Source organism: Corvus hawaiiensis, chromosome 3, assembly GCF_020740725.1.
Source record: "Corvus hawaiiensis isolate bCorHaw1 chromosome 3, bCorHaw1.pri.cur, whole genome shotgun sequence".
Classification (NCBI taxonomy): domain Eukaryota; kingdom Metazoa; phylum Chordata; class Aves; order Passeriformes; family Corvidae; genus Corvus; species Corvus hawaiiensis.
This window is the reverse complement of record NC_063215.1, coordinates 87,659,256-87,684,609: the sequence shown is the minus strand read 5'-3', so window position 1 is coordinate 87,684,609 and position 25,354 is coordinate 87,659,256. Positions and strand designations below refer to the sequence as shown.

Sequence of the window (25,354 nt, the reverse complement as noted above, 5' to 3'; positions counted from 1 at the left end):
TATTCCATTTATAAATTATTTCAACATATATGGAATAGGTTGTTTCATCAATCACTTAATTTTGTGTGGAAGCAATAAGGTCTAGGTAAGTTACCCATGCACCAAATAGCTCAAGGTTTCCATGGTGGGAATTTTCACTTGTGGCATGCAGTCTGACCTGCCTAGGTTAATGTTCAGTACCACATTCAACATGCTCACAATCTCAATAAATTGTTCATTTTACCCTCTTCCTCCCCTGTAAATAAACAAAGAAACTCCAGAGCACAAGATATTAATTTATGCCCATGTTTTTTTTAGTTCATTGCATCTGAATATTCTGGTTTTCCTTCAAGGCTTTTAACTTCCCCAGAAATTTCAACACTGCAGGAGTGCTGTGAGCAACCTTGTTTTATGTCTTTCCCATTTTTGAATCATAGTCTAGTGAAGGTAGCCATATGTAACACACATGCTTTTCATGAGAAATTTAGCTGAGCTTTGCAGTGGGGAAGTATTTGTTGTATATTGTTTTGCCATTTGCTTGCCTATTTTTAAGTATTTATTCTTTATTGACTCGTTATTGCAAGCTCTGTTACATCTTTTTCCATTCTGAACAGATGGCTATGATATCTTGATGTATCCTGGTAAAGATGTAACGAATTATGCTTACATGACCTCTAATACCTTAGTTCTATTGCAAAGACTTACCAAATAATTTGTCATTAGTTTCATTTGAAAGTTTTCACAGTTCCTTTGTTCCCATTTGATAATACGTGGAAATACATAATAGCCCAAACAGGCTGACAATCCTCATAAGCATGAAGACTCACAGTTCACACTAGTTGCTATCCTGAAATTCTTCAGACTACTGTCACTCGAATGAGAGCTTTCCTTGAGCCAGGGGGACTTTTTGCTTCTATTGATTTCAGTGGAAGGGCTGACAATTCTTTTCTAAAAGACCACTTAGTAGAAATTGAAAGAAAATGGAAAGACTTTTACTCCTTCTTTCATGCAGAAAATGAAGTTTCTGCAAAACAGATACATGGGCAGATATGAGAACAGATGCCTTTCTCATCAGAATACATTGTCTGAACAGTTATTCCCAGGAGTTTGTCAACAGTCTTAATGTTCCTCCCTCAGAACAGATCAATTTGCAGTCTTAATACTTCTCTTCTGGAGAGTTGTTTCCAATTTTTTTGTGGGTTAAACTGGCAGCCTCTGGCATGAGGGCTGCTGAAACCCCCTCAGAGCTCTCATACCAGGACCAAAATCTGGTTACAAGTGGTGTTGTGAGGAGACTCTGTGGTTCTGCTTTCAGACAGAGAAGATATCAATTTCATGCTATTGTTTGACAGATTTTTCCAGACCTAACTGAAGAGCAATGTAAATTTTTTTCTGTAGGTTTCATGCATTAAACTTTATGAAGATCTTCTCCCTCTGAGCAATAACCCTTTTTCAACAAACAAACTGAAAAACAGAAGGTGGCCAGACTCAAGACTGGAAGTGCCACTTCCAGATTGAGCAGTCTCAAAATTTTTATGGGGAAAAAAACCCAAAAACAAACCACTAAAATAAAGTACTTTAAAATTGTCCAGTATTTATAAACTTTGGTCACTAGTACAAGCTGCTGTAGGATCTTTCGGTGTTGGATATATTTAAAAATCAATATGGTCATGTAGATATGCAACTGGTTTTGATCACTTTTGACAACAAAATAAGGTCTATGGTTATCCCCTTGCGTGTTCCTACCTTCTCAGTGTAGTCCTTGAGTAATCGCAGTGGATACTATTTAATTTTAAAATAGCATTCAGCCAAATACTTTCTCTGTTGGCAGTCGAAGACCCAGCACGACACTATACTGTACATGTTCCATTAAAGTTTCTTTAAAATTAACATTTGGTGTTTAAGATGGCTGTAAACAGCATTTGTGTATGTAACAGCATAGAATAAATGCTAAAATCTCTAAATTAGTGAGTGATAGAATAGTATGCACAGTATCTTCCAGGGTCTTTGCTGATATACAGGCTTCTACCTCCTGTAAGCATACAACTGAGTCCTTAAATCACTCTGAGCTTTTCTTACCTTAAAAAGTAATCAGCAACATCCAAAATCCTTATCATGTTTTTGCTCACTGTGTTTTGAATTATTACTGATTCCAAGAGTTTAGGCTATTATCAATACTACAACCTTTCTATTTCTTGGTCATGTCAGATGTTGTTGCTCGAGTTCAGAGCTTGTGAGACATCACTGCCACCCTGCTGACTTACTCAAGTTCAGTGGGACAGCTGTAATTTGCACATTTCAGCAGAGGAGCCTATTGAACCAAATTTTTTTGCTTAATATGAAAGCTGACAGAGTTCACTGGATCAGAGTACAGACTGAAATCAAACCTTCGATGAGAACATTCCTAAGCGTTCAAAGTCATACTGTGGATTGAACCTGAATTTTACCAAAAATTTCAGCTATGTGAATTTGCTCTAAATGATGATGGGTTTGCTGTGAATTTTGCATTGTGTGAGTTGGGCATATTTGTGTTTTAGTATTCAAGCCAAGTTGCACAATCTAAGAGGAAAGGTATAAGTAAAATTAGGTTGATAGAAACTTTATCTGTTTTTATGCAAACCTGTCAACTGGGGTTTCCTGAATGTGATTGAAAGAAAATTTTATGCTTTTTCCAATGATCTGGGTTATTTTTATGGTAATGATTATTCCAGGTCACATTGTAATGACTTGATGACATGTGTTCCCTGGTTCTCATCCTGCAGGATATGATGGTTCTTCCTTAGATAAGAATTTTCAAATATTTATTTTGTAACACTATTCCATGGTAATTAAGAAAGAGAGGAGGAATTTTTTGGCTTTTAAGAGTGAAAGAAATTGTTTTCTCTAGCAGTTTTATCTGAACTATTCCACTACCCTGCCAAAACTTTGTCCTTATCATTGGTTTCTTCTCTTAATTCTGTTTTTGTTTATATAATGTAAATATTGCTGGACATAGATTTCAATTTCAAAGCTAGAGAAAAACAAATCAAATAACACCTTTTAAATGTTTAAATGAACATATAGCTTATTCGTTAGAATTAAGCCCGGGAGAAACAGCATGCCAATAATGTTAATGCACCATGGCATTTGGAGGTCATTTGAAGGAAGGTGAGACTATTCTATGAAATTACAGATTATTTAAGGAAATGTATACATAATGATGGAAGATACCACATCAACCATGGAAAAGAAATAATCTTCACTACTGAGCAGAATGAAGACACAACTACTCCATCAAGATTTCAGTGTCTCTTGCAGTCTTTTACTGTTACTAACATTGTCTTCCCTTATTGTCTTCCTAAACGTCTCTGTCATTACTCATAGGCTGCAACATCCTTCTACAGCTGTTTTATGCTCATATTATACTGAAATACAATCTCAATGGTCCTTTCTAAGTTTGTTTCCCTTTATACCATTTTCAGAATGGATTTGTTTACTACTTCATATGTTTCTCTGTTTTCTTAAAATGAACTACATAAACCAGAAAATTTCCCCTTCCCAAGTGTTCTGGGGATCTATTTTTGTGTGCTTTGTTTGGCTGTACAGATTTGCTGCCTTTTCAAGCTAGTGCTGGAAAATGATTATCAGGTTACCTTTAATTTTGGTTGATGCATTTTTGCCGGGCAGTAGCAATAATCACTGTAATAGTTTTGTTTTCTGACCGTACTTTTGTGTTTTTACTTGTACTCTCAAACACAGCACACAGCCAGAAGAGTTAAATACTTTACATTGCAGTGTTATGTATGAGTAAGGGCATGTCATTGTTTATCTTAGGCTTGATGATAAATTTTGTCCTGGCTTTCTGCTCTTAATACAAGCTTTTTCTGCAACAGAAGCAATTCTAGGGGGTCAATTCAGGCTGCATGTTAAAATTAGTGCTAGAGATGGGATGAATGTACTATAAAATTCTTCTTGCAAAGCTGCCTGTTTTTCTTCAAGGCAGGTATGAAACATGAACATTATACTCTCAGGTCAGGACCACAGAAAAATATATTTTCCTGAATTCTCTTGCTCTTTTGGATCACACAGCAGAAAATACTGCACTGTATCTTTCTTTGATTTTCTTATTCAGAAAGGGTGGAGCATTTCTGCATGCTTTGCCATTCAAACATTCCTGGTGGTTCTATTTTCAACTCAATATTTTTGAATTAGTAACAGATGTGCTGGTTCTTTTAACTGAAACAGGGGGCAAATTTTTCTCTATATTTTAAATAAACTTTTTAAACTTTTACTTCATCATTGAACCCTGAGTTCTACTTCGTGTTACCAGCCTTCTCTGTAAACAGTATGCTACATCACAGAAATCTCGCTGCAGTCAGTGGGAACTTATCCTGTTATAAGTATGACGAGGAGCACAGAATATATTTAGAAGAAGAATATATTTAGAAGCTTATGGACATAGATCCCAGTAAGGGGTAACATCCCAGTATTGCACATCCCAGCCTTTTTAGGCATGTTTTGCCTATTTCTTGCCTCAGTTTCACTGATGTAAATGAGTATGACTTGGTGACCCTAACCATGAAAACAATGTATTTCATGCCTGTGAAATGAGAAAATTGTGTTAAAGAAAGCAGAAGAAAGCAGGAGAAACCTGGAGAAGGAGAAAACCCTCAAGCCAAAATTGCAAAGCAGGTAGCCTGAAAAAGAACTGGTATACATGCATATGTTATTGGTAATGCTGGTCCATTGGCATAAAACATGGAGAAAACACTTGGACAGTGGATATCCTAGGAAGATTTATAGCTCCTGTTCCCAACGGATTTGGGGGTCTTGATAGCTCTGAGGCAGGAAGGCAGATTTGCGGGTAGGACAAAAGAAAGACTCAAGAGGGAAAAAAAAACAAGGAGGACCAAATTCCAGTTTAAGGAATATTATTTTCAAAGTTTAAGTTGCAATTTGGAGGTTGAATTAAAGGTGTAGCTATTTTGTATCCTTCACACAGTTTGAGTGTTAGAATCCTCCCCCTTTCTGCTCCTGAACTATCTTCATTCCTGTAATTTATTTAAGTGCAAGTATCATCCTTTCTTCTTGCTTATTTATTGACATATATGTACTGGTGATAACACAGATGCTGGCATAAGCTCTCATTCTCCTTAAGCCTTTGATTTTTTTTGTTAATAAGAATAGAGATACATGATAGCTTACTTGGATCTATAGATCATTAGCAATGAGAACTGAAAATAATTCAGACTGTAATAATTTTCTATAGTGATTTTAAAGATTTGAAGGCCTTGACCTTCTGGTGCACAAAAGGAAACACCATGTTGTAAATGTAAAAAGGCAAGCTCCAACCATTTCAGTAGGTAGAATTCTTGCTTTGCCTAAAAGGGTATGGAAAAATATTTACTAATACGTAATTAAAAGCCCAATTTTTTTCTTCCAAGAGTACTGAAAATATTCGAGGTATATTTAGGGTCCAATGTGAAACAGATGAAAGAAATACAGAAGCAAATTGCATTTGCTGTTGTGAAAATACCTCTGGCTCATACTTAAGAATATTTCACATACTTTAAATTTTCAAAGTTCAGTTTTACTTATGAACGTTTAAAATTATCTTGAGGAATTGTATACCTCAAGCATTCAGACTTTAGAGAAGTGGCGTGAAACATAATTAATTTGTTAGACAATAGAAATGTTTCGTCAAAAATGCTTTTCCATCAGTGGAAACCGAACTTAGTCTTCTCTTTGCTTTAAGATCCCTGGGCTGACTTGCTGCATTTGTCTAAAAAGGATTTAAATAAGTGTAAAATGTCTATCTTTTGATGACTCTGAAGTAATTCTCTTTTTTATTTTTTACCTCGAGGCAGGAGGAAAGATGTCACTTGGATGTCAGGAAGCTTTTGAAGTTTTCAAGCGGGACCATGCTGACAGTATAACCATTGAGGACAACAAACAGCTTCTGAAACAGAGGTGAGTGCCACAGCAAAATACAGCTGGGGGAAGACATCTGAGAGTTCACTAGCAGGGCAGGAACAGGCAATTTTACACCAGATATCCCAGGCCTCTGTTGAGGGCTTGTTACAGGCACTTCACCTTTTCTTACTTAGGACATTGCATGTTCAGAAGACACTGAGTGGTGATAGAAGAGCAGTCTGGATAGAAATGAAAGTAGCATGAGGAATTTTAGTGCATATTTCCACTGGTTTTATTCATCTTCACAGCCATGTTGGAGCAATGTGGCAATGGCATTCATAATCAAGAATTTTCTAGAGGACATAAAATCCATGAGGCTGAATCAATTACTGCAATTTCCACTGTCAAAAATGCTTTACTGGCTTCAGCACTGAATAAGATAGTAAGCTGGGAGATGCTTAACATATGCATGTCTGGTGTTCCTAACCTGTTTGCCAAGTGATTTTAGCTTCTCTCTGCCAGTTTTGCATTCACAAACAGAAATAATACTTTCTTCCTCCACATTTGTTGTTAATGTTGGCTAAACACTTACTATGTCTGGTGAAAATAGTGATAATGGCAGAACATTGAGAACATGAATTTTCATACAGATTTTAAACCTCACAAATTAAACCACCAACACTTGTCTATGCTGATGGGATAACAGTAGTGTTTCTTTGTCAGCTTTTCAGGTGTTAACCCTCCTAGTACTGCAAAAGAAATACACAGCTTTGAGGTTGCAGAATGCCAAAAGCAGATCTCTCCATCTATACTTGCAACTACCATTTCCCCTAAGAGTTGCTTGGGGTATTTGGTTTGGTTTTTTCTGTTTGGTTGGGGGGGTTGCTTGTTTCTTTGCTTGTTTGTTTGTGATGTGGTGTTGTGGTGGTTTGGTTTGGTTTTTGTGGTGTTTTTTGTCCTGAGGTTTTCTCCTTCTCCAGGTTTCTCCTCCTTTCTTCTGCTTTCTTTAACACAATTTTCTCACTTCATAGGCATGAAAGACATTGTTTTCAGGGTCACCAAGTCTTACACTCATTTAATTCAGTGAAATTGAGACAAGAAATGATCTCCACGTCTTTGTGACTTACTCAAGTTCTTGCTATTTATCACTTTTCTGAACTGATTAACTTTTTATCTGGATCTGTAACTCAGCCACAGGAACACAAATTGCTAAGGTATTAGATGTATGTAAGCATTTATCCATGTAAACTGGATGTTTAGTAATGCCTTTCTTCTGATCAATATATCAGATCCTGCCACATCACTGCATGATCACTGCATAAATGATTACATTTCTGGTGTTGCTGTTCAGGAGAACACTTTATATAGTTACAGCATGATAATGAGAACAATACAGTTCTGAGCCATGCCCTGCCCTTCCTCTAGTTAATCACAATTCTTCCATATTTTTTCTGTTTGTTATTACTATGAAGCAAACCAGTATTTCCTTCTGGTTTCAGAATATATAGTAGAAATGAGCAGAATCTACAAAGTTTGATGACAGATTTGCTTTCCTTAAAGGACAAAGAAATTCAAACTAATGCCTTGTGTAACCCCTCTCTAATAGGCATCAGCTGATTTCTGAAATCAGTGCTGATGTGAATTTTGATACTCTGGAAAAGGCAGTTTCCCCTACCATTTGCAGTCATTTTTAGCAAAGATGCTTATAGCTCCAAGTTTACCGAGTTCATTAGAATGGATTTATATCAAGTCCAGTCTGTAATTTGGAATGCAGCCTCTGAACTACCAGTTACACAAAAGTTCTGTTACCCAGCCAGTGTTCAAATTGCACAGGAAGAAGAGTGTGGACACCACATGTTTAAAGGTTACCATAGCTTCCCTTTATATGTAGGCTTCTCTTGTTAATAATTTTGTTTATAGTTGCATAACCACTTCTGTCATACCACAAACTGTTTGGTTCACAAATTACTTATTTTTAGCCATCTTATTTTTTCCTTTGGGTACTTTGGGTAGATTTTCTTGGCTTGCTAATTATCATAGAGTCAGAGAATAGGCTGAGTTGGAAGGAATTTTTAACAGTCATCTAGTCCAACCCTGCTGCAATGAGCAGGGACATCCTCAACTAGATCAGGGTGCTCAGAGTCTGTCAAGAGCCTGACTTTGAATGTTTCCAGGGATGGGACATCCACCACTTCTCTGGGCAACCTGTTCCAGTGTTACCACACTCATTGTAAAAAATTTCTCTCTTATACCTAGTCTAAATCTACCCTAAAGCATTACCCCTTGTCTTATCACAACAGTCCCTGCTAAAACATTTGTCCCCATCTTCCTTATAATTCCCCGTATATATTGATAGGCTGCAATAAGATCATCCTGCTGCTTTCTCTTCTCCAGGCTGAACAACCCCAACTGCCCCAGTCTGTCTTCCTAAGAAAGATGTTCCAGCCCTCTGATGATTTTTGTGACCCTGCTCTGGACCCACTCTAACAGGTCCATGTCTTTCCTGTGCTCCAGAACTGGACACAGTACTGTTGAATACATTTAGTGCTCAGCTCCGTGTGCAGCTGCACTGTGAGCTCTGGCTGGCAGGAGCCCGAGGCAAGAGGCCTTGATCTGGCACTGACCCTTTGTATAACAAAGGGCACAGGGACCTGTGGTGCCAGCCAGGTGGACACACACTTAGAGACACAGTAGGAGCCGGTGCCTCTGGAGGAAGAGCAGAGATTTTCACGCTCTTAGACTGTGAGGGTGTAAAAGTCCAGGGTTTCCTTTGTTCAGGGTCCCTCCTCAGAGGCGCCAGCTTGAGCTGTTATCCTGTTGTTGCATCATAATTAAATTATTTTAAGGATCCAGACATCTGAGTCTCTGCTATGGGAAACTTCGAGTTGAGCCATAAGGAAACCTTGTCTGACTGTGTGTGGTAGGTGCAGGGAGTCAAGCAGTTCACTTGTCAGCTCACTGGAGCCACCCACTGCAAAGGGGCTTAGGTCCTAGCTCAGGTGATGTGAGTGTAACTGATTTTGGCTAAGGACAGGGTTAATTTCTTGTAGCAGCCATGAGGGGGCAGGGCCTGGAGCCTTGTGGCCATAACCAAGACCCTGTTGTTATTCAATACCATCCTATGTCATTGCCAGGGGCAGAGGAAAAGAGCCTTTTCCAGTGGGGCGAGTGTGGCAGACAGAGTGGTGGGGTAACAGTGGTCCCAGCTGAAGGGAGCACTTTGGGTGGCATGGCAGTGGCTGGGTCAAGCTCCAAACTTTCTCTTTTGCACACTTTTGTTATCATTATTGTTGCTGTTATTGTTCATTTTCTTATCTCATTGCTGTTTCCATTAAATTGTTCTTATCTCAAATCATGACCTTTGCCTTTAGTGCTTCCAATTGGAGAGGGAGCAAGTGGAAGTGTGGTTTTTTTAATGAGACTCCTACATTGGAGAATAACATTCCTAAACCACAACAGCCACCAGAATGGCTCCTGGATGGTTGGGCAGAAAAATGTCCTTTACAAATACTCCAGGTGGGATCTCACAAGATGAGTAGAGGAGAAAAATCACCTCCTCAACCTGCTAGCCTCCCTTCTTTTGATACAGCCCAGGACAAAGTTCAATGCCTGTGGTGCAAGAGCACATTGTTGGGTCATGTCCAGCTTTTCATTCACCAGTAACCCCAAGTCCTTCTCAGGGATGCTCTCAATCTCTTTATCCCTCAACCTCTATTGAGGGATAATCCTCTATCAGGATTTGCCCCAATCCAGGTGCAGGACCCTGCACTTGGTCTTGTGGACTTCATTAGGTTCACCTGGGCCCACTTTCTGAGCCTGTCCATCCTGTCCCTCAGGTATGTCCACTGTACCACTCAGCTTGGTGTCGTATGAAATGTGCTGAGGGTGCACTCATTCCCAGTGTCTCTGTCTTCAGTGAAGGGGTCCATTCTGAGACATTACCAGTCTTAGATGGACCCCTGAGGGTCACAACTTGTCACCAGTCTCTGTCTGGACATTGAGCCATTGACCACTACCCTCTGGATGCAACCATCCGAACAATTCTTCATCCATTGAATAGTCAACCCATCAAATCCATATATCTCCAATTTAAAAAGGAGTGGGGGGCTGTGTCAAGGGCCTTACAAAGCCAAGATTGATGCCATCTGTAGTTCTTCTCTTGTCCAATGATGTAGTCACTCCATCATAGAAAGCCACTAGGCTGGTCAGACAGGACTTGCCCCCGGTGAAGCTGTGCTGGCTGTTTTGTATCACCTCTGTGTCCTGCATGTGCCTTAGCATAGCTTCTAGGTGGATTTTTGCCATGATTTTCCCAGGCACAGAGATGAGTCGGACAGGTTGTAGTTGCCATAGGTCCCATAGACTTGTGTACAGGCTCCTTAGGTGGTCATGAACCTGATCTTCTCTTACAGTGGTAGGGACTTTTCCCCTCCAGTTCCTGTCTTGCAGTCCATCCACTGAAGTGGTGTGGGAAGAGAGATTGCCACTGAAGACTGAAGCAAAAAGTTGTCAAGTACCTCAGCCTTCTCCTCATCTACTGTTACCAGTTTGCCACTGTTGATCATCAGGGAGAGGTACATTTTCTTTGAGCTTCTTTTTCTGGCTGACATACCTGTAGAAGTCCTCCTTATTGTTCTTGCCATCCATTTCCAAGGTCAGATCTAGCTGCACCTCAGCCTTTCTGGCCTGATCCCTACACAGGCAGCATCACTATACTCTTCCTAGGTTATCTCTCTGTGCTTCTACTGCCTGCGCATTTCCTGCTTGCATTTTAGATTGGTTTGCAGATCTCAACTCAGCTATGCTGGTCTCTTTCCTTCCTTGCTTGATTTCTTTCTCTTGGGGATTGAGAGCTTTTGCACTTAATGGAAAACCTTCTAAAAGATCTGCCAGTTTTGTTATATTCCTTTGTTCCTGAAGGCCATTTCCCAGGGGATCCTATTGACTAACTCCTTGGAGAGCTGGAATTTTGCTTTCCTAAAACTCAGGGGCCTAACTTCCCCTGACCCATGTCCCTCTGGACTGTGGACTCCACCAACACATGACCACAGCAGCCCAGGCTGCCTCCCATCTTGATGTCTCCAATTAGCTCATTACTTTGGTGACCAATTGGTCCAGTACTGCATCCCTCTGGTAAGGCTGTCTATTACCTTGCTTAAGAAGTTATCCTACATACATTCCAGAAGTCTCTTTGATTGCGTACTGCGTGCCATATTACTTTTTCAGGAGATGTTGACATGTTTGAAGTCCTCCAGATGGACAAGAGCCGGTAAGCACAATGCCTCCATTAGCTGGAGCAAGAAGGCCTTGTAAATAGTCTCCCCTTGATCAGGGATCCTGCAGTAGATGCCAACCACTCAGGTCCCTTTGTTCCCTCAGTCTCTGATTCCTACCCATCAGCTATCAGCCTGCAGATATCTGTTCTTCAGAGACAGCTTTTCAGGCTCAATCTGCCTCTTGGTTTAGAGAGCAACCTCTCCACCCCTCCTCCTCTCTGACGTGGTGTCTTTTCTGACAACCCGTGGCCATTGATAGGCAAACTCAAGTTATGGGATTTGTCCCACCAAGTTTCAGTAATGGCAACTAGATCACAGTTCTTTAGCAGTGTAGTGACTTCCAGCTGCTTCTGTCGGTTGCCCACGCTGCATGCATTGGTGTAAAGGCACCTCAGCTCTTGGACACTCCATTTTCTTGGAAGAACACCCCTTAACTGCTTTGAAGTATTTCCCTAGTCTTTCCCCGTTGGCTCCTATTGTCTCAGGAGCCCCTGGCACATCTTAGTAAAACATCAAGTGTGCATTATATCACTCTTACATTAATTGAATGGTGAATTGTCAGTGAACCTACTTGGAAGTTTCACTGTGAAGGTTGCAACTGTTGCTGGGGCTGTGAAATTTTTCATATAGACGTGACTATACATAGTCATACATATACAATATACATGTGTTTTTTTCTGTAACTACTTGTGTATAAATGATCAAAAGCATCAGTTAATTAAATCAAATACTGAAGAGCATTTGTTTTGTTAAAAAAATATATACAAGAAAAAATCTGGTTTTGAATAAAGCTTTTCATACTACTTCAGAGCTCTTCACAGGTGCAGTAGCTTATGCTGTAACTCAGTAATGTCTCTGGATTTAAAAAGTGGGTAAACTGATATAGTCAAAGATAATTCAAGTGAAAGAAAATAGGTTCAAGCTATCCTGTTAAGACAGTTGCCTATGGGAAGTGCCTTTGTAAGACAGAAATATTGATCTTCTACAGCTTTACAGCAATTCTTTTTCATTTTTCTTCCATACATTAATATCTGCTTCCCTGCTTAAAAGAAACCACCCTGTGTTTATACCCAGACAGAATCAGATTTCTGCAATTTGGACTTTCTATACCTGACTTCCAGAGAGCTTAATAATGTCCTATTTCTTAATGCAACCTCGTTGTCTTAGGACTGTTTCTCTGAGGAGGAGAAAAATGCATCTCATTTTCTGATGAAATACGGTACCAAGAAATCTTCCCAGTTGTGCCACTCCAATGTAATATTCCATACTGCACGAAGCTTCTAAATCCCATCTTAGTCAATATTTCCAGTAGTAAAATTCTACTGAGCATACAGATCTAGTTTCCATTTTGTTGTTCTACATTAATTTTTTCCATTTTCTTCTTTCCTTGCTTTCTGTGTTTTAGCTGGTTAACAGCTAACTTGTTTTTTCAGTACCTATGGGCAAGTTTCATGGAAAGGATGAGTTTCACTTGGGCCACTTGTTGTTGTAATTTCTAATAATTAAAAACAAGTGAATATTCATTTAATTCACTGAATGTCTCCACTCTCTCGTTAGACAGCCTCTGAGTTTGTCTTGGTTTACATAATGAGTTAGAGATTTGTTTTCCAAGATGTTTATATTTTAATTACTGGCATTTGCATTCAAAGGATGAAATCTTTGCCAAAAATACTTTTTCCACTAAAATTAGTGGCTAAATTCACTCTGGGGTTTCATCATGGAGTATTTATCTAGAAGCCATGATTTGGCAACTTCAGCTTTTCTGTTAAGTGGTCTCCACGTAAGATACACATGATTTTTTTCAGCTAGCAATATAACTGTTCACCCACCACTATTCATAGCAGCATCACCTTAATGCTAGATAATACCACCTTTTTTTTGTTAAAGAAGTATTGGAAATAGCTTTTTCCCATTCAGTATTAGAGTCAAATCTTGTGTATTTACCTGGTTTATTTTGTTTGACTATGATTCATAGTCACAGATGGAATCTGTTGAAATGTTATAAATTAATGCCAAATTTCAGTTTATGTTATTGTGCTGGTTTATAAACTATGGTGTTTAAAAAACAGATGCACGACCTATTCAACTATTGGCAGTATTTTATGAATAAAGGCTGGATAGATAGCTGACTTCGACTTTTCCAGATAAATCTCTCTGTGAACATGAATCAGAGTCAATAGCCAACATGAGATTTGCCTCAGGAATTAATAAGTAATTGATGAACTTACTATCTGGCTCATGGGACCTGAGGGAAAGAAAGAGAGAGGTACTTCAGAGCTTCTTCCCTTTGGTATTTATGCAATCCTCAAAGCATGCTTGGGGCTCTAAGTTAACCCCAGTAGAAAAAGCTTTTCTAAAGTCTAACAGAAGCTTCCATGGCTTCCACCTTTTATACGTAAGAAAGAGTAAGTGCTCAGGAACCCTCCAGCTTCAGCCATTTAGCCTTGTGGAATTCGGCCTTGAAAGCAAATTTTTGTGAGCAGATACCAATGAAGGCACTTGAAATTCTAACTTGTTCCAGTCTTATGAAGAAATGGACTAATTGAGAAGACGGAATTTTTCAAATCCCACTTGTGTAGGGAGAAGCCATATTTGTTTACTCTGTTTTGACATTTTTTGAGTTAGACAGAAGTACAATTTGTGGATTTCCTCAGTTACTTTGTCTAGATCAAGACTCTTCTAGATGGTTTCTCTTAGACCAGACAATCTCTCCTTGTGGAAAATTGTTTCCAGTTGGTTCTACTTATAAATGAAAAAGTAGTACTAAGAAATTATGTATTATATTGTGATCAACTTCTGTAACTTGTTGTTCTTTAGAATAATTCTGTATCATTATTCCTGCATTGACAGGTTTGATGAAGCTAAATGCCTTGGAGAGAAATTGAATGAAGTGAGAAATAAAATAAGTGAGTATATTTTAAGTTCATTTTACCTTTTAGCTGATGAAATCACAGAATTCAAATGTATGGGAGGAGATTCTAGTTTCTAAAAGAAAAAAGTCAGTGCATGGCTAAGACTTCCAATAAGGTAAACTGTAAGCTGATGATAGCAGTAATAATTTTATTTTGATTATTTCAAATACTGTAATGTGAAAAACAGCTCCCTTCTTTCTTTGACAGGATGTCTGGAATTTACCAAAAAGAGAAGTTATGGTATTAGCATGAGATTTTTAAATTTTATTTTGGAATAAAAGTATCCAGAACCATCATTTGAAACTTTCATATCTATGGATTAAGGATTGTATTTATCCATAAATTTATATAACTTCTGATAAAAGATTACCACTCTGCACTTTGTACAGATTAATTAGAGCAATTTTGAGGAGTGCCTCAGTTTGGTGGGGAGTTTCATCATTTTTTCCTTTAAGGCTCCAACAGCATATGTTTGGTATCCAGTTTCAGATTGTTCAATGTCAAAAATCACCCATAGATATATTCAGCCCTACAGCAGGTCTAATATGATGCTCCTAGCAGACTTTGATATGTTCCTAATTGATTTCTGAGTTCTGTTGATTCCAAACCTGGAGGCTATCCAGGATTTCTGTCAGATATTAAACAGGTTTTTTTCTTTCCCTGAAGTTCTTGGAGATCAGGTTCATGTCCTCCATTTTGCACATATTCAGGTGAGCCATGTCTCTTCAACCTTGCAGATACAGGCTGTGAGGGACCAGATTAAAAGGTAATCTGGCATCCAGGTCAAGTGGTGTAGATCTTGCTCTTATTTTCTATCTCCTTCTTCTTTGGGTGGCACCAAAATAGACATGGACAATGAAGTCATTATCGTCACGTCTTAGAACAGCAGTTAACTTCTGGGAAAGGACAAATGTCTCACAACACAGCTGCCAAGTGCTCTGCACTTACACCATAGCCATGATTATATTCTCTGTGGTCATGAATGATAACTACTGCCAGATTCTCCTCCCAATCACCTTTGGGTACACCACAAGTCCCTCAGAGATATTATACAGTATATTTAAATTATGCCAGATATGCGGAAAGCCTCAGCCATGTTGGCAATGCATTTTCAAACCACAGCACAGCTGATGTTTGGAATAGATCCAGAAGCAGAGACATCAGGTGCTGAGCCCTGCTGCAGAAATTTTCTGAATACTTGGTTACTTCTATAAGACATGACACTGGAATTCACCTGTCTTTCTTTCAGAAGGTTAATTTGCCTGTGTCAGACTGGCTAGAACATAAATGTCAGTACAGAACCTGTGCATGGATATTCATAGATTGACCCATGCAAGAAGAATTTCAATATCTACCTTGCAACTATGGGTCTCTGCAGTGTCCATATAAACTCACTTAACTCCTGCCAAGTAGGCTTTTTGCTGTGGCAAACTTGGAAAAGCAGGTTAAACGTACTGTGCAGGACTCTTTTTCCTCTGCTGTGATCTAGAAGTCCACATTGTCCTGCATTCCTTCTGTCTCTTAGATTTGCTCATCTATGTTATACCCAAGAAATTTCTTAGCCTAAATAAGGTAGAGCCAAAGTCAGCACTGACTGTCAAGCTTCTTTCTTTTGTTGAAGTTGAAATGCATTTTAGAGCCTGAACTGTGAACACCAGCAATAAGTAGCTACACACAAGCACATCTTTCTCAGTATCTGGGGTTGCAACTGTGCTGCTTGAAGACAGGAGCCTAGCAGCCACCCTAAATGCACCTCTTATCTGGGGGAGAACAAATGTTTGGAGGGTATGGGAGGCAGTAAAAGATGCAGTGGGACACATGCCAGTCCTGAAGGTACCACTTGCAGTGTCGTGCTGGGACAAGACTTGTGTAATCTCTAAATCCCTTGAGATTTGAATCTCTCAGAAATAATGTAACAATGCAATGTAGACGTCATCTCTCAAGACTCTGTTTCCATGGATTGCTGCAAAATCTAGAAGAAACGCTTGGTTTGGACTGAATTGCTGTGGGTTTTTCCTCAGTAAGTTAGGCAAAACTTCTGTTAGCTATAGTGCAGTAGAGTATGGATTTTGCTGCAATTAAAAACATCTGTTTAAAACTTGCTTTCGGTTAAGTTCTTCAGTGTTAAAAGTGAAACACTCAAGTATATCTGGGAAACATGAGCAATACAACAACAGTATATGTAAACTAAAAAACCAAACTGATCCCTTGAACAAAGCAAACAGCTGTGTAACAAATCAGTAGTGTTGCACTGAGCTTGAGAATGCTTACATGCCTCTTGAAGGAAATTGTAATAGGTTGAAAACCTCCTTTAAGAATCAAGCTAGAAATGCCTCCAAAGCTCTAAGAAAAATTGTACAAAACACATTTTGGTCTTGTTTTGGTATATAAAGTGTAGCTACAAGTAAAGAGTTTTCAAATTAAAAATTAATTTCCTTACTCTATTTTTTTTTTGTTTATTTTGGCATTAAAATGGGAAAATAGTCTTTTAATTGAGTGTTTGCTGTAACTCTACTGTATAAGCAAGAAACTCAATCCATGTTGTATCCATTTATAGCTATCTATATCCTGATTGATGGAGATGTAACTGCTTTGTGGATGGTTTTTATACACTGATGTCTGAGGCTTAGAAGTGATTATACTATACATTCCTTTCTTCAGTTCTTTCTGTGTAACACTATGCAGCACGTGAAAATTAGCACTCTGGCTAATACAAATACTCCATTTTATTCTTCTGTCCTTTTGTCCTGTCCATCTTTGTTTAGACCATATTTGTTAATGTATCTACCTATAAGCACCTCCTAGTAAGTATTAAAATTTTGCATCCAGTTCAGCTTAGTCAATTGAATTACACTACCTTATATATTTTAACAGCCTGAAATAATTTTTTTTCCATTAAGTCTGTTTCATCATAGCAGTCATACTCAGAAGACCATTAAAGATGCTAAGTAATTTTACTAACCTGCCAAATTTTTACTGAAAATGTGGTAGGCGAAATAAGAGTCATCTGCGGCCTGCAACTAGATCTTTCATTTACTTTTATTGTTGTTTTGGCTTCCTTAAGCATTCCTGGCTGCCTTGTTGTGCACAATCGAGAACAGATCCTGTCAATATCAGTTTCCATTATTTCTAAGTTACTCTTAATAGTATAAAACTATGCACCACAGAGGCCATATTAGCCCATTTCATGCAGTCTGATTATATTTTGAGATAGTGACAGCAGCATTTGGCTGTAACTTTTGTCATAAATACCCTTTCATTCTGACTTTGGAAATATTCGTGTTTTGCAGTGAAAAGTACACACAATACTCCAACCCCTTCTCAATTACAATAGCATTTCAAAAACATCAGGAAATTAGGGCTGTAAAAAGAAATTTGCAGTAGGATTTTCTTGGTAGGCTTTTGTTGATGTTACTGCTTGCACAAAAAGATTAAGGCAAACCATGTCTATATGTAAGGTGGATTTCAAGTGTAGAGTGACTGTAATGTCAGAAATGAGACATTGTGGCCAGCATGCCTCTTTGCTACTATACCACTTAGTCCTGGATTCTATCTCCTTTTATGTTTAATAGCACTACAGAGATTTTTTTTTAATGAAAAATAATATATGTGTCTTAGATTTGTCATTATGCTTACTTTTCACAATGACCTCCTAGATGTAAGAGGATGAATTTTATTGAGGATGAAAATTGTCTTTTTCTGATACTTGGGGGACAAAAAGAAAAAAACAAAAAAGAAGAAAAGGAGGGAAGTGTTTCTAAGTCAGGGTCATTTTAGTGACCCTGTTTGCTGCATTATCACGCTAAACTCTGTATAGGCACAAATAAAGGAGCAGAGGGCTTTGGTGCAAGTATTGATGGGCAATTCTTTTTGCAATTCAATATTGCAAAAATACACCATAAAAAGGCAGAGCAATGGTATAGATTTTGAACATGTAGACATGTCTGGATTTGTTTGAGTGAACTATTCAGAATTGTTTACATATGACTGGAGAATGCACCCAAGGACTGGGCTTTAAAAGACAAATACAAAAAAACCAACATGAGTGAAACTGGAAAAAAATAACTGGGAGGTCAGGAAATAATGAGAACTCTGTAACCAGCGTAGGAGAAGTGGAAAGTGGGCCAGCACTGACAAAAAGTACATTTTTGCCTTTCTAGTCCAACATTAAGAACTTTAAAAGTGTGTGTTTCACTAGCTAAAAAAAAAAAAAATGTTTCTTTTCTTAGGGAAAAAAAATGCTGTGTGACAGCATATGTTTTGTATTTTATCATTTTCAGAGAGTTAGGGTCTCTAACAAGAACTATAGATCCTTTTGGTATTGCTGAAGAAGACAGTGAAGGAAATTTGATGCTGAAGCCAAAGATTTTATTTCAGAATACTGAGGAAAATTTCTCATTGCAAAAATTTGAGTGATTGTGCCTAGCACAGTGTGGTGAGTCAACCTCAGCTGATGATTGAGCAGCTCTCTTCAACCTATTCTTCAACCGAATAGGGAGAAAAAGTAGGAAGAAAAAGGTTGTGGGTTGAGATGAAGATGAGGACATGACTTGCCAACTACCAAGTGAAACAGACTGAAATTGGAGAAAATTAGCTTAATTTATAGCCAATTAAAATAGAGCTGTGTGGTGAGAAGCAATGACAAAACTTCTGAAGTAAAAACTTCTCTCCTTATCAGGGTTAGCAGGAGGGTTTTTTGTCTAGGATGCTGTTATCGACAAGGTGGTTGATACACTATTACTGGAAACATTCTGTGTCAAAGTACTCTGACAGTAAGGACTACTCTACATCTGAACAAACCGTAAAGCATTAAATAACAAAAAAGACCCAACTGCTACTACACTGATCACAGTGAGTTGGGGGAATTACACCTTCTATTTTCAGTGTAAATCAAACTGATATATTCATTCAGAATTTCACTACTAAAAAAGGTTTCCTATAGGCAAGAATGTGCTCTGTGTTAGAAGCATTTAAGAGTAGTAAAGATTTCCAGTTCACTCCTATAAATGTCTGACTATTTTGGGTTATTTTTACCACTATTAGATTTAGTTTTTTCCTAGAGGAAAAAAGCATACTAAATGGTATTTAATGCCCAGAGGGAAGCAGCTGTTGTTTTTAGTCTGTCCAGAAATCAGCTAACATTATGATTGAAGCTGGGAGAGGAAGGGCAAACTCATGTGGGAGTAATAACTGTGTGAGGAAACAGGCACTCTCGGAATGAAAAAGGGTAGGTGGGTGGATTATGTGCACATGATGTTGATGGTGCATCTATACCCACAGGAATGCTGAGCTGTTGCACTGCTCTGCCTCATTTCAGGCTTTGATTTTTGCACACAAGATCATAGAATACCAAAGCCAATTATTATCTTTAGTGACAGCATGTTCTAGTATTGCAAAGCAAGGTTACTGAAGAGTCTTCATTTAATTTGCTTGCAAATTATTCAAATAATGTTCATATGTACCACAGTTAGTGGAATGCTACACTGAAATGGTGAGGATGGAGGAGAGTGAAAACAAGACATGTCAGTGCTCAAAGATAATATTGATTCTGATTCACTACCTTGTATGTCACACTGTTATTTCTGTGAATGCACAGTAGATGTTAAACCTAGTCCAACCTAATTAATATAAACCCAGATTTTTTATTCACCTTTTTTTCTCTTTGTGCAAGATTCTATGTACGTACACATAAAAATCAGTCTTGTTACTGTCACTCTCCTTCCCCATGTGGATGAGCCAAGCAGACCTACAGTAAACTCCAAAGAATATTTCATGCAAGGGTTTTCTTTACACCTACACAACTTTATGAAGGGAACTGATAGCAACATTTTTGCACAGATAAGAAAATAATTAAGATAGATGAAGTTAGTTTTTTTAGGCAGAAGTGGTCTGAGAGCACTCTATTGTCTATGGTGTATATCTACATTGTTGTAGCTTCTCATGCAGGCAGTAAGTTACTTTGAAAAAGAAGGATCTGCTAGTTAAGAACTAGAATCCCAAGGCTGATATTAGGAATGCTATGCATATTTTGAGCCATGATTATATGAGCTGAAAGAATTGAGGGAAGTCATGCATGAGCAAATAGCATTTTTAAAACTTTTGCTGAAGAAGTATCTGTACTTTGGAAGGATGGAATTTCTCTGTTAAACAAACGTTCCATGCTTTACATGGAACCTAAATGAAATGAAAATGCAGTGATGATTTGCTATACGAAAAGGAAATCCATCATAATCAAAGCACTGGTTTCTTAAAACTCAGTAATATTGGTATTATTATCTATTTCTTTACAGTAATATAAATGTTCTGAGTTACAGACATGAACTTACTGGACATTGTTTCAGCCATGAATGAAGTGAGGCTGCAATAAGAGAGAAATTACTGTGCTTCAAAATGCATCCATTCTTCAGTGTAATATTCTGAGATACTTCTTGTTTCATAGAAATAAGCATTGTGACTTCCTAGTTGCTGATTTAATTCATTGTTCTAGTTTAATTCCTGAAAGTATCAAGTAGTTACAAAAACTTATATGTGCTCAGCAAATTTTACTGGAAATTACTAGTGTAGAAGAAAAATGACAAGATTTGGTTTAAAAAGGGATTGAGAAACTTCAAGAAGAAAGGTTACATTCCACAAAAAATAGGGTTCATATGAGATGCAAACATCTCATAAATAAATTAACTCTGTATGCAGATTCAATGAGCAGATAACTCAATAATGTCGTTCCACTGCATTTTATTCTTCAGGTAGCTTGTATTCTCAGCAGAAATCTTTAAAATCCATAGAATTTGAAATCTTGAAATCCTCACTAAGGAAAAACTCTAGCTGAGGTCAGTTTGAGTTCGACTTGTGCATGGATTGAAAAGAAGATTCTGAAAAGATTTCCATATTTGTCTTTATTGTTGTTTTAGTTGATCAAAGGCAACAAGCATTAGCTATAGATTCATAGATTCATTGAATGGTTTGGGTTGGAAGAGACCTTAGAGATCATCCAGTTCCAACCCTCCTGCCATGGGCAGGGACACCTTCCACTTGAACAGATTGCTGTGTGCAAATGGACACTCGGTGCAGCACGTGCTGTGCACCTCATCCAGCACATTCAGTAGGTATCAGAAGTGCTGTGTGTGCCTTCTTCAAAACCTGCTCAGTGTCAGGCTGCATGCATGCTGTATGTACCATGATTTATGTGTCCAAAATCCCTAGCTGGATTGCTCAGTACTGGAGAAATTCCAGATGAACAGCCAGATCAGCAATCTAGAAGAAGATGAAACAGTAGTTTATCATGAGAAGTAGGAGATTTGACAAGAAAACATCAGTGTAGACTGGAAGTTCTCTGAGCAAGAAAGGTTGCCTGTCTGCTGCTTCACCACTTCTGTCCTGCACTAGGATATATGGCAAATTAAAGTCTCAATACACTTAGTTTCCAGTGATTTCTTTTCTCCTGGAACACTCCCTGTATGTTGCAGATGTGCTCTGTCACTTAACAGAGTTGGTCTTGGTATCAGGACACAAGTTGTATCAGAAAATAGAACACAAATATTATTTCTTCCATACTTTATCTCAGGTGTGTAACTATGCTTCCCAGGTGTAGCTACGTTGTTTACTCCTGAGGGATGTCGCTTATGCGTAACATAACAAAGCTCTGCAAAACCTGCAGCCATCTGTGAGAAAAACAGAAGAGAAAACAGACCTTGGGGACAAACAGTCCCCCAGATGTAATTTCCCAGCTGGGATGTTATTCAATGTGGCCCAGTGCCTAGAAGCCCCAGTCTGTTTCTGATCTGCAGGTCAGTTTCAAAGCAGTTTTGTAATAAATGGAGCATGTTTATGTGTCCACCAAAAATAGCAGTAGCTGTTAAAGCTGAAGCCATTCAGCATGGCTGACACAGTCTTCAGATTCTTTCTCCTTAATTTCTTGGCCCAATTGTTTGGCAACCTAATGCTGAAAAAACAAAATTCCTATGTGTGTTTGTTTTGGATAAATATCTAAGCATCATGCCATTATGACGGCAGTTTTGGAATCTATTTTTTAAATGTTACATTTTGATTTTTGGAAGCAAGGAATTGAAAACACAGAAAAACAGCTGAGTTTCTACAGATCTTATTTTCCTAACTACTTTGTCACCATATGCAGTTTCTTCCTTGTTAGAAATGTGATTTACTTTGCTTTGCAGGATGCTACAACTTATTTTTCTGTTTGGTTACAAATCCTTCCGTTTTAACATATTTCCTTCTTTCCATGATGAAATATAGCTTACTTCCATCCTGATTCTGTTAAGGTTCTTTTTCTACCACTTCAGGTATTATTTCTATGGCCTAGTTTAGCCAGGGATCTGTAGAGCATAATATAAAATGGTGTGGTCTTACACTGTCTTCTGGAAGGTCTCTCTCAAGGTGCTGGAAGGCAGAATAGATGTCATGACTTTGACACAGGCGTGGCAGGTAGCTACAACATGGTAACTGGTTACTACCCCCTTGGGGCAGACTCGATGTTGTGATGCAAGTTTCCACAACCTATTTTCTTGTCCTATGAGCAGCCAGTTGGATCATAATATGAAGGAGAGTGATGGGAATATATTTTTGTTTCTTGCTAGCACTTAGGTGAAAGGTTCATGTTAATGATTTTCTGTTTGTTTGTTTCTTCACAGTGTTCATAGTGAGAGTAATTAATTAACTACCTTGTTTGTAATCAACAGATCGTATTTTGATTCACATGAAAACTTTTTTTAGAATCTCCTAAGTCTCTGCCAAGTGAGCAAGGCTTAAATTTTCTCAGAGTAGTGCAGTTATGTTTGCTGAGTGTAGTTTTAAACGACCTATGATTATGTAATTTATAGTATAGTAATACTTTTAGCTGAATGAGAGTCCCCAGAAAGCTGATAGTAAGATGTGCAAATAAGGAGGAAAACCAGACAAAACTATTAAGTCTATTTAAAAAGCCTGTAAAGCACTACTATCCCTTTCTGAGAACAAGAGAGAAAGTCTTTTATACTTACTGTAGGCATTGTACATGCTATAGGTCCTAACCCTACTCAGAGCAGTAAAATCAGCATTTTCGAAGGTTGAGGTTCAAGGTACTCGGGCGATGCCAAGGAGGAAGATGTGAGGGAGCAATGTTGGGGCAGTCCCGTGCTCCACTTGGCATGCCTTTTGTAGTTGCAGTGTCCCTGGAGCTCTGGGCTTTGTGGTTTTATCAAGCCTAACCCTAAGTGGAACAGAAAAATCAGAATTTTTCAAGCTGTATTTCCCATCTTGTGGGTGGTACCAAGGAGCATGGTGTGGAGGGAGCAATGTTGGGGCAGTACTGTGCTCCCTTTGGCCTGCCTTTTGCACCTGCAGTGTCCCTGGAGCTCTGGGCTTTGTGGTTTTCTCAACCCCAACCCTTACCCTAACCCTAATCCTAACCCTAACCCTAACCCTAGGCTGAGTATGAAAAGCCACATGGTATTAAGGCAGGCGCCAAGGAAAAAACTGTGTAGGGAGCAATGTTTAGGTCAGTACCGCCCTAGCCTCGGCTTGCCATTTTCAGCTGCAGTGAACCTGGAGCTCTAGGCTTTGTGCTTTTCTCAACCCTAACCCTAACCCTAGGTGGAGCAGTAAAAGCAGCCTTTTGCCGAGGCTGAGCTGCCCAGCAGACAGGTGGTGCCAAGGAGAAAGGTGTTGAGGGAGCAATGTTGGGGCAGTGGCATGCTCTTTTTGGCATGCCATTGTACTTGCAGTGTCCCTGGGACTCTAGGCTTTGTGCTTCTCTCATGCCTAAGCCAAGGCACATGCCTAACCTGACCCAGAGCAGTAAAAGCAGCCTTTTACTGAGGTGCCCAGCACATGGGTGGTGGCAACAAGAAGGTGTGAAGAAAGCGGTGTTTGGGCAGTGCAGTTTTCTCTTTTTGAAGTGAAAAGGACAAAACCTTGCCAAAATTATACTTACCAAAATCAGGGAACAACGTCTAACAAAAGGACAGGAGAAGAAATTGATGAAATGAAATGCTTAATGAAAAAAAAAATTCTGCACCAAGGGGAAAACAATAAAATGGCATGGGGTGACATGAAGTGTCGGAAAATAGACCAAACCTTGCCAAACTGATCCTCATTGAAAGTGCAAGATTTCATTTCCTTTCAGGAAAGGAAATGAAATCTTGAAAACAGAGAAGAAAGTGTCACAAACGCTCTGGAAAGGAGATATGATAAAAGGCTTTTTGTTTTTTTCAAGCCTAACTCTGGTTGGAGCAGAAAAATCAGCATTTTCATAGGTAGAGGTGTCCAGCACATGAGTGTTTCCAAGGGGCAAGGTTGGGGAGGGAGCAATGTTGGGGCAGTGCCATGCTCCCCTTGGCATGCCTTTTGCATTGTCAGTGTCCCTGGAGCTCTGGGCTTTGTGGTTTTCTCAACCCTAACCCTAAGCAGAACAGTAAAATCAGGCTTATGCTGAGGCTGAGATGTCCAGCACATGCGTGGTGCAGGCTCTCTCACTTCAGAGGTACACCTGGATTTACGGCAGCTGTGACAGAGCTGTCTGTTCTGCTACTGCTGCAGCACGGTCATGCTTTGGCCATTGTCAGAGAAGACAGAAGGACACGTCATTGCTCTATCTTCATCATTCCTTAGCTGATGTAGGATTTGTCTTACCTGATCTGGTAGAAATGAGACTGGCAAGAGAACCAGGCAGCTCTAGTACCTTTTTTGCAGCCTTTTTCTTTTTTCTGCTCCTCCTTACAAGAAGAGGATACTATCTTTGGTAATATAAAGTATTCTGTGCAGCAGCACTCAGCAAACTTATTTCGGAAGGTAGAAGTTTTTTGGCTTCAGGGGGCAATGCATATGTTAATGGCAATGCTAAATATTGTCCATTGTTTCAGAGTTGCTTGCATATGTTTGTTTTTACTTTCAAACAATAGGCAATGCCCCGGGGTGACAGTGCATAGGCTGAATGGGTCCTCAAAATGAGAAAACATGATTTGTCAAATGACTTACTCAGAAAATACCAAACTGAATGAATTCATTTGAACAGCTCTATTATGCTCCCCTGGTGTGCTATTCTTTAAACAGAAGAACCTTATTAGTGTAACAGTCACTCCATGCCTAAGATCTTAATGTTTTCTTTGGCTCTGAGTTGGAATGTACATATGTAGGAAACATTTTCATTTTCTAATTATTACAAATGATGTTCTGTTCTTTACAAACAGAACTATTTTCAGGGGAAAAAGTTACGCTCAGGAAGAAACCAAGTAAACATTTTTTACTTAAGGTTTCACTAGAATAACTAAAACAAATTGACCAGGCTCATTGGATTTAATCAAG

The 25,354-nt window shown here is 38.8% G+C and overlaps 1 protein-coding gene across 5 annotated transcripts in view; it reads left to right on the top strand.

Annotated features, from left to right (window-relative positions):
- The window catches only part of KIF6 (kinesin family member 6), a 157,734-nt gene that overhangs the window by 91,581 nt on the left and 40,799 nt on the right, over positions 1-25,354 (top strand). For all 5 annotated transcript variants that reach the window (XM_048298808.1, XM_048298807.1, XM_048298806.1 and 2 more), the window contains 2 exons: positions 5,826-5,928; positions 13,998-14,053. In XM_048298808.1, the coding sequence (XP_048154765.1) occupies positions 5,826-5,928; positions 13,998-14,053 (159 nt within the window). The remainder of the gene's footprint in view (positions 1-5,825; positions 5,929-13,997; positions 14,054-25,354) is intronic.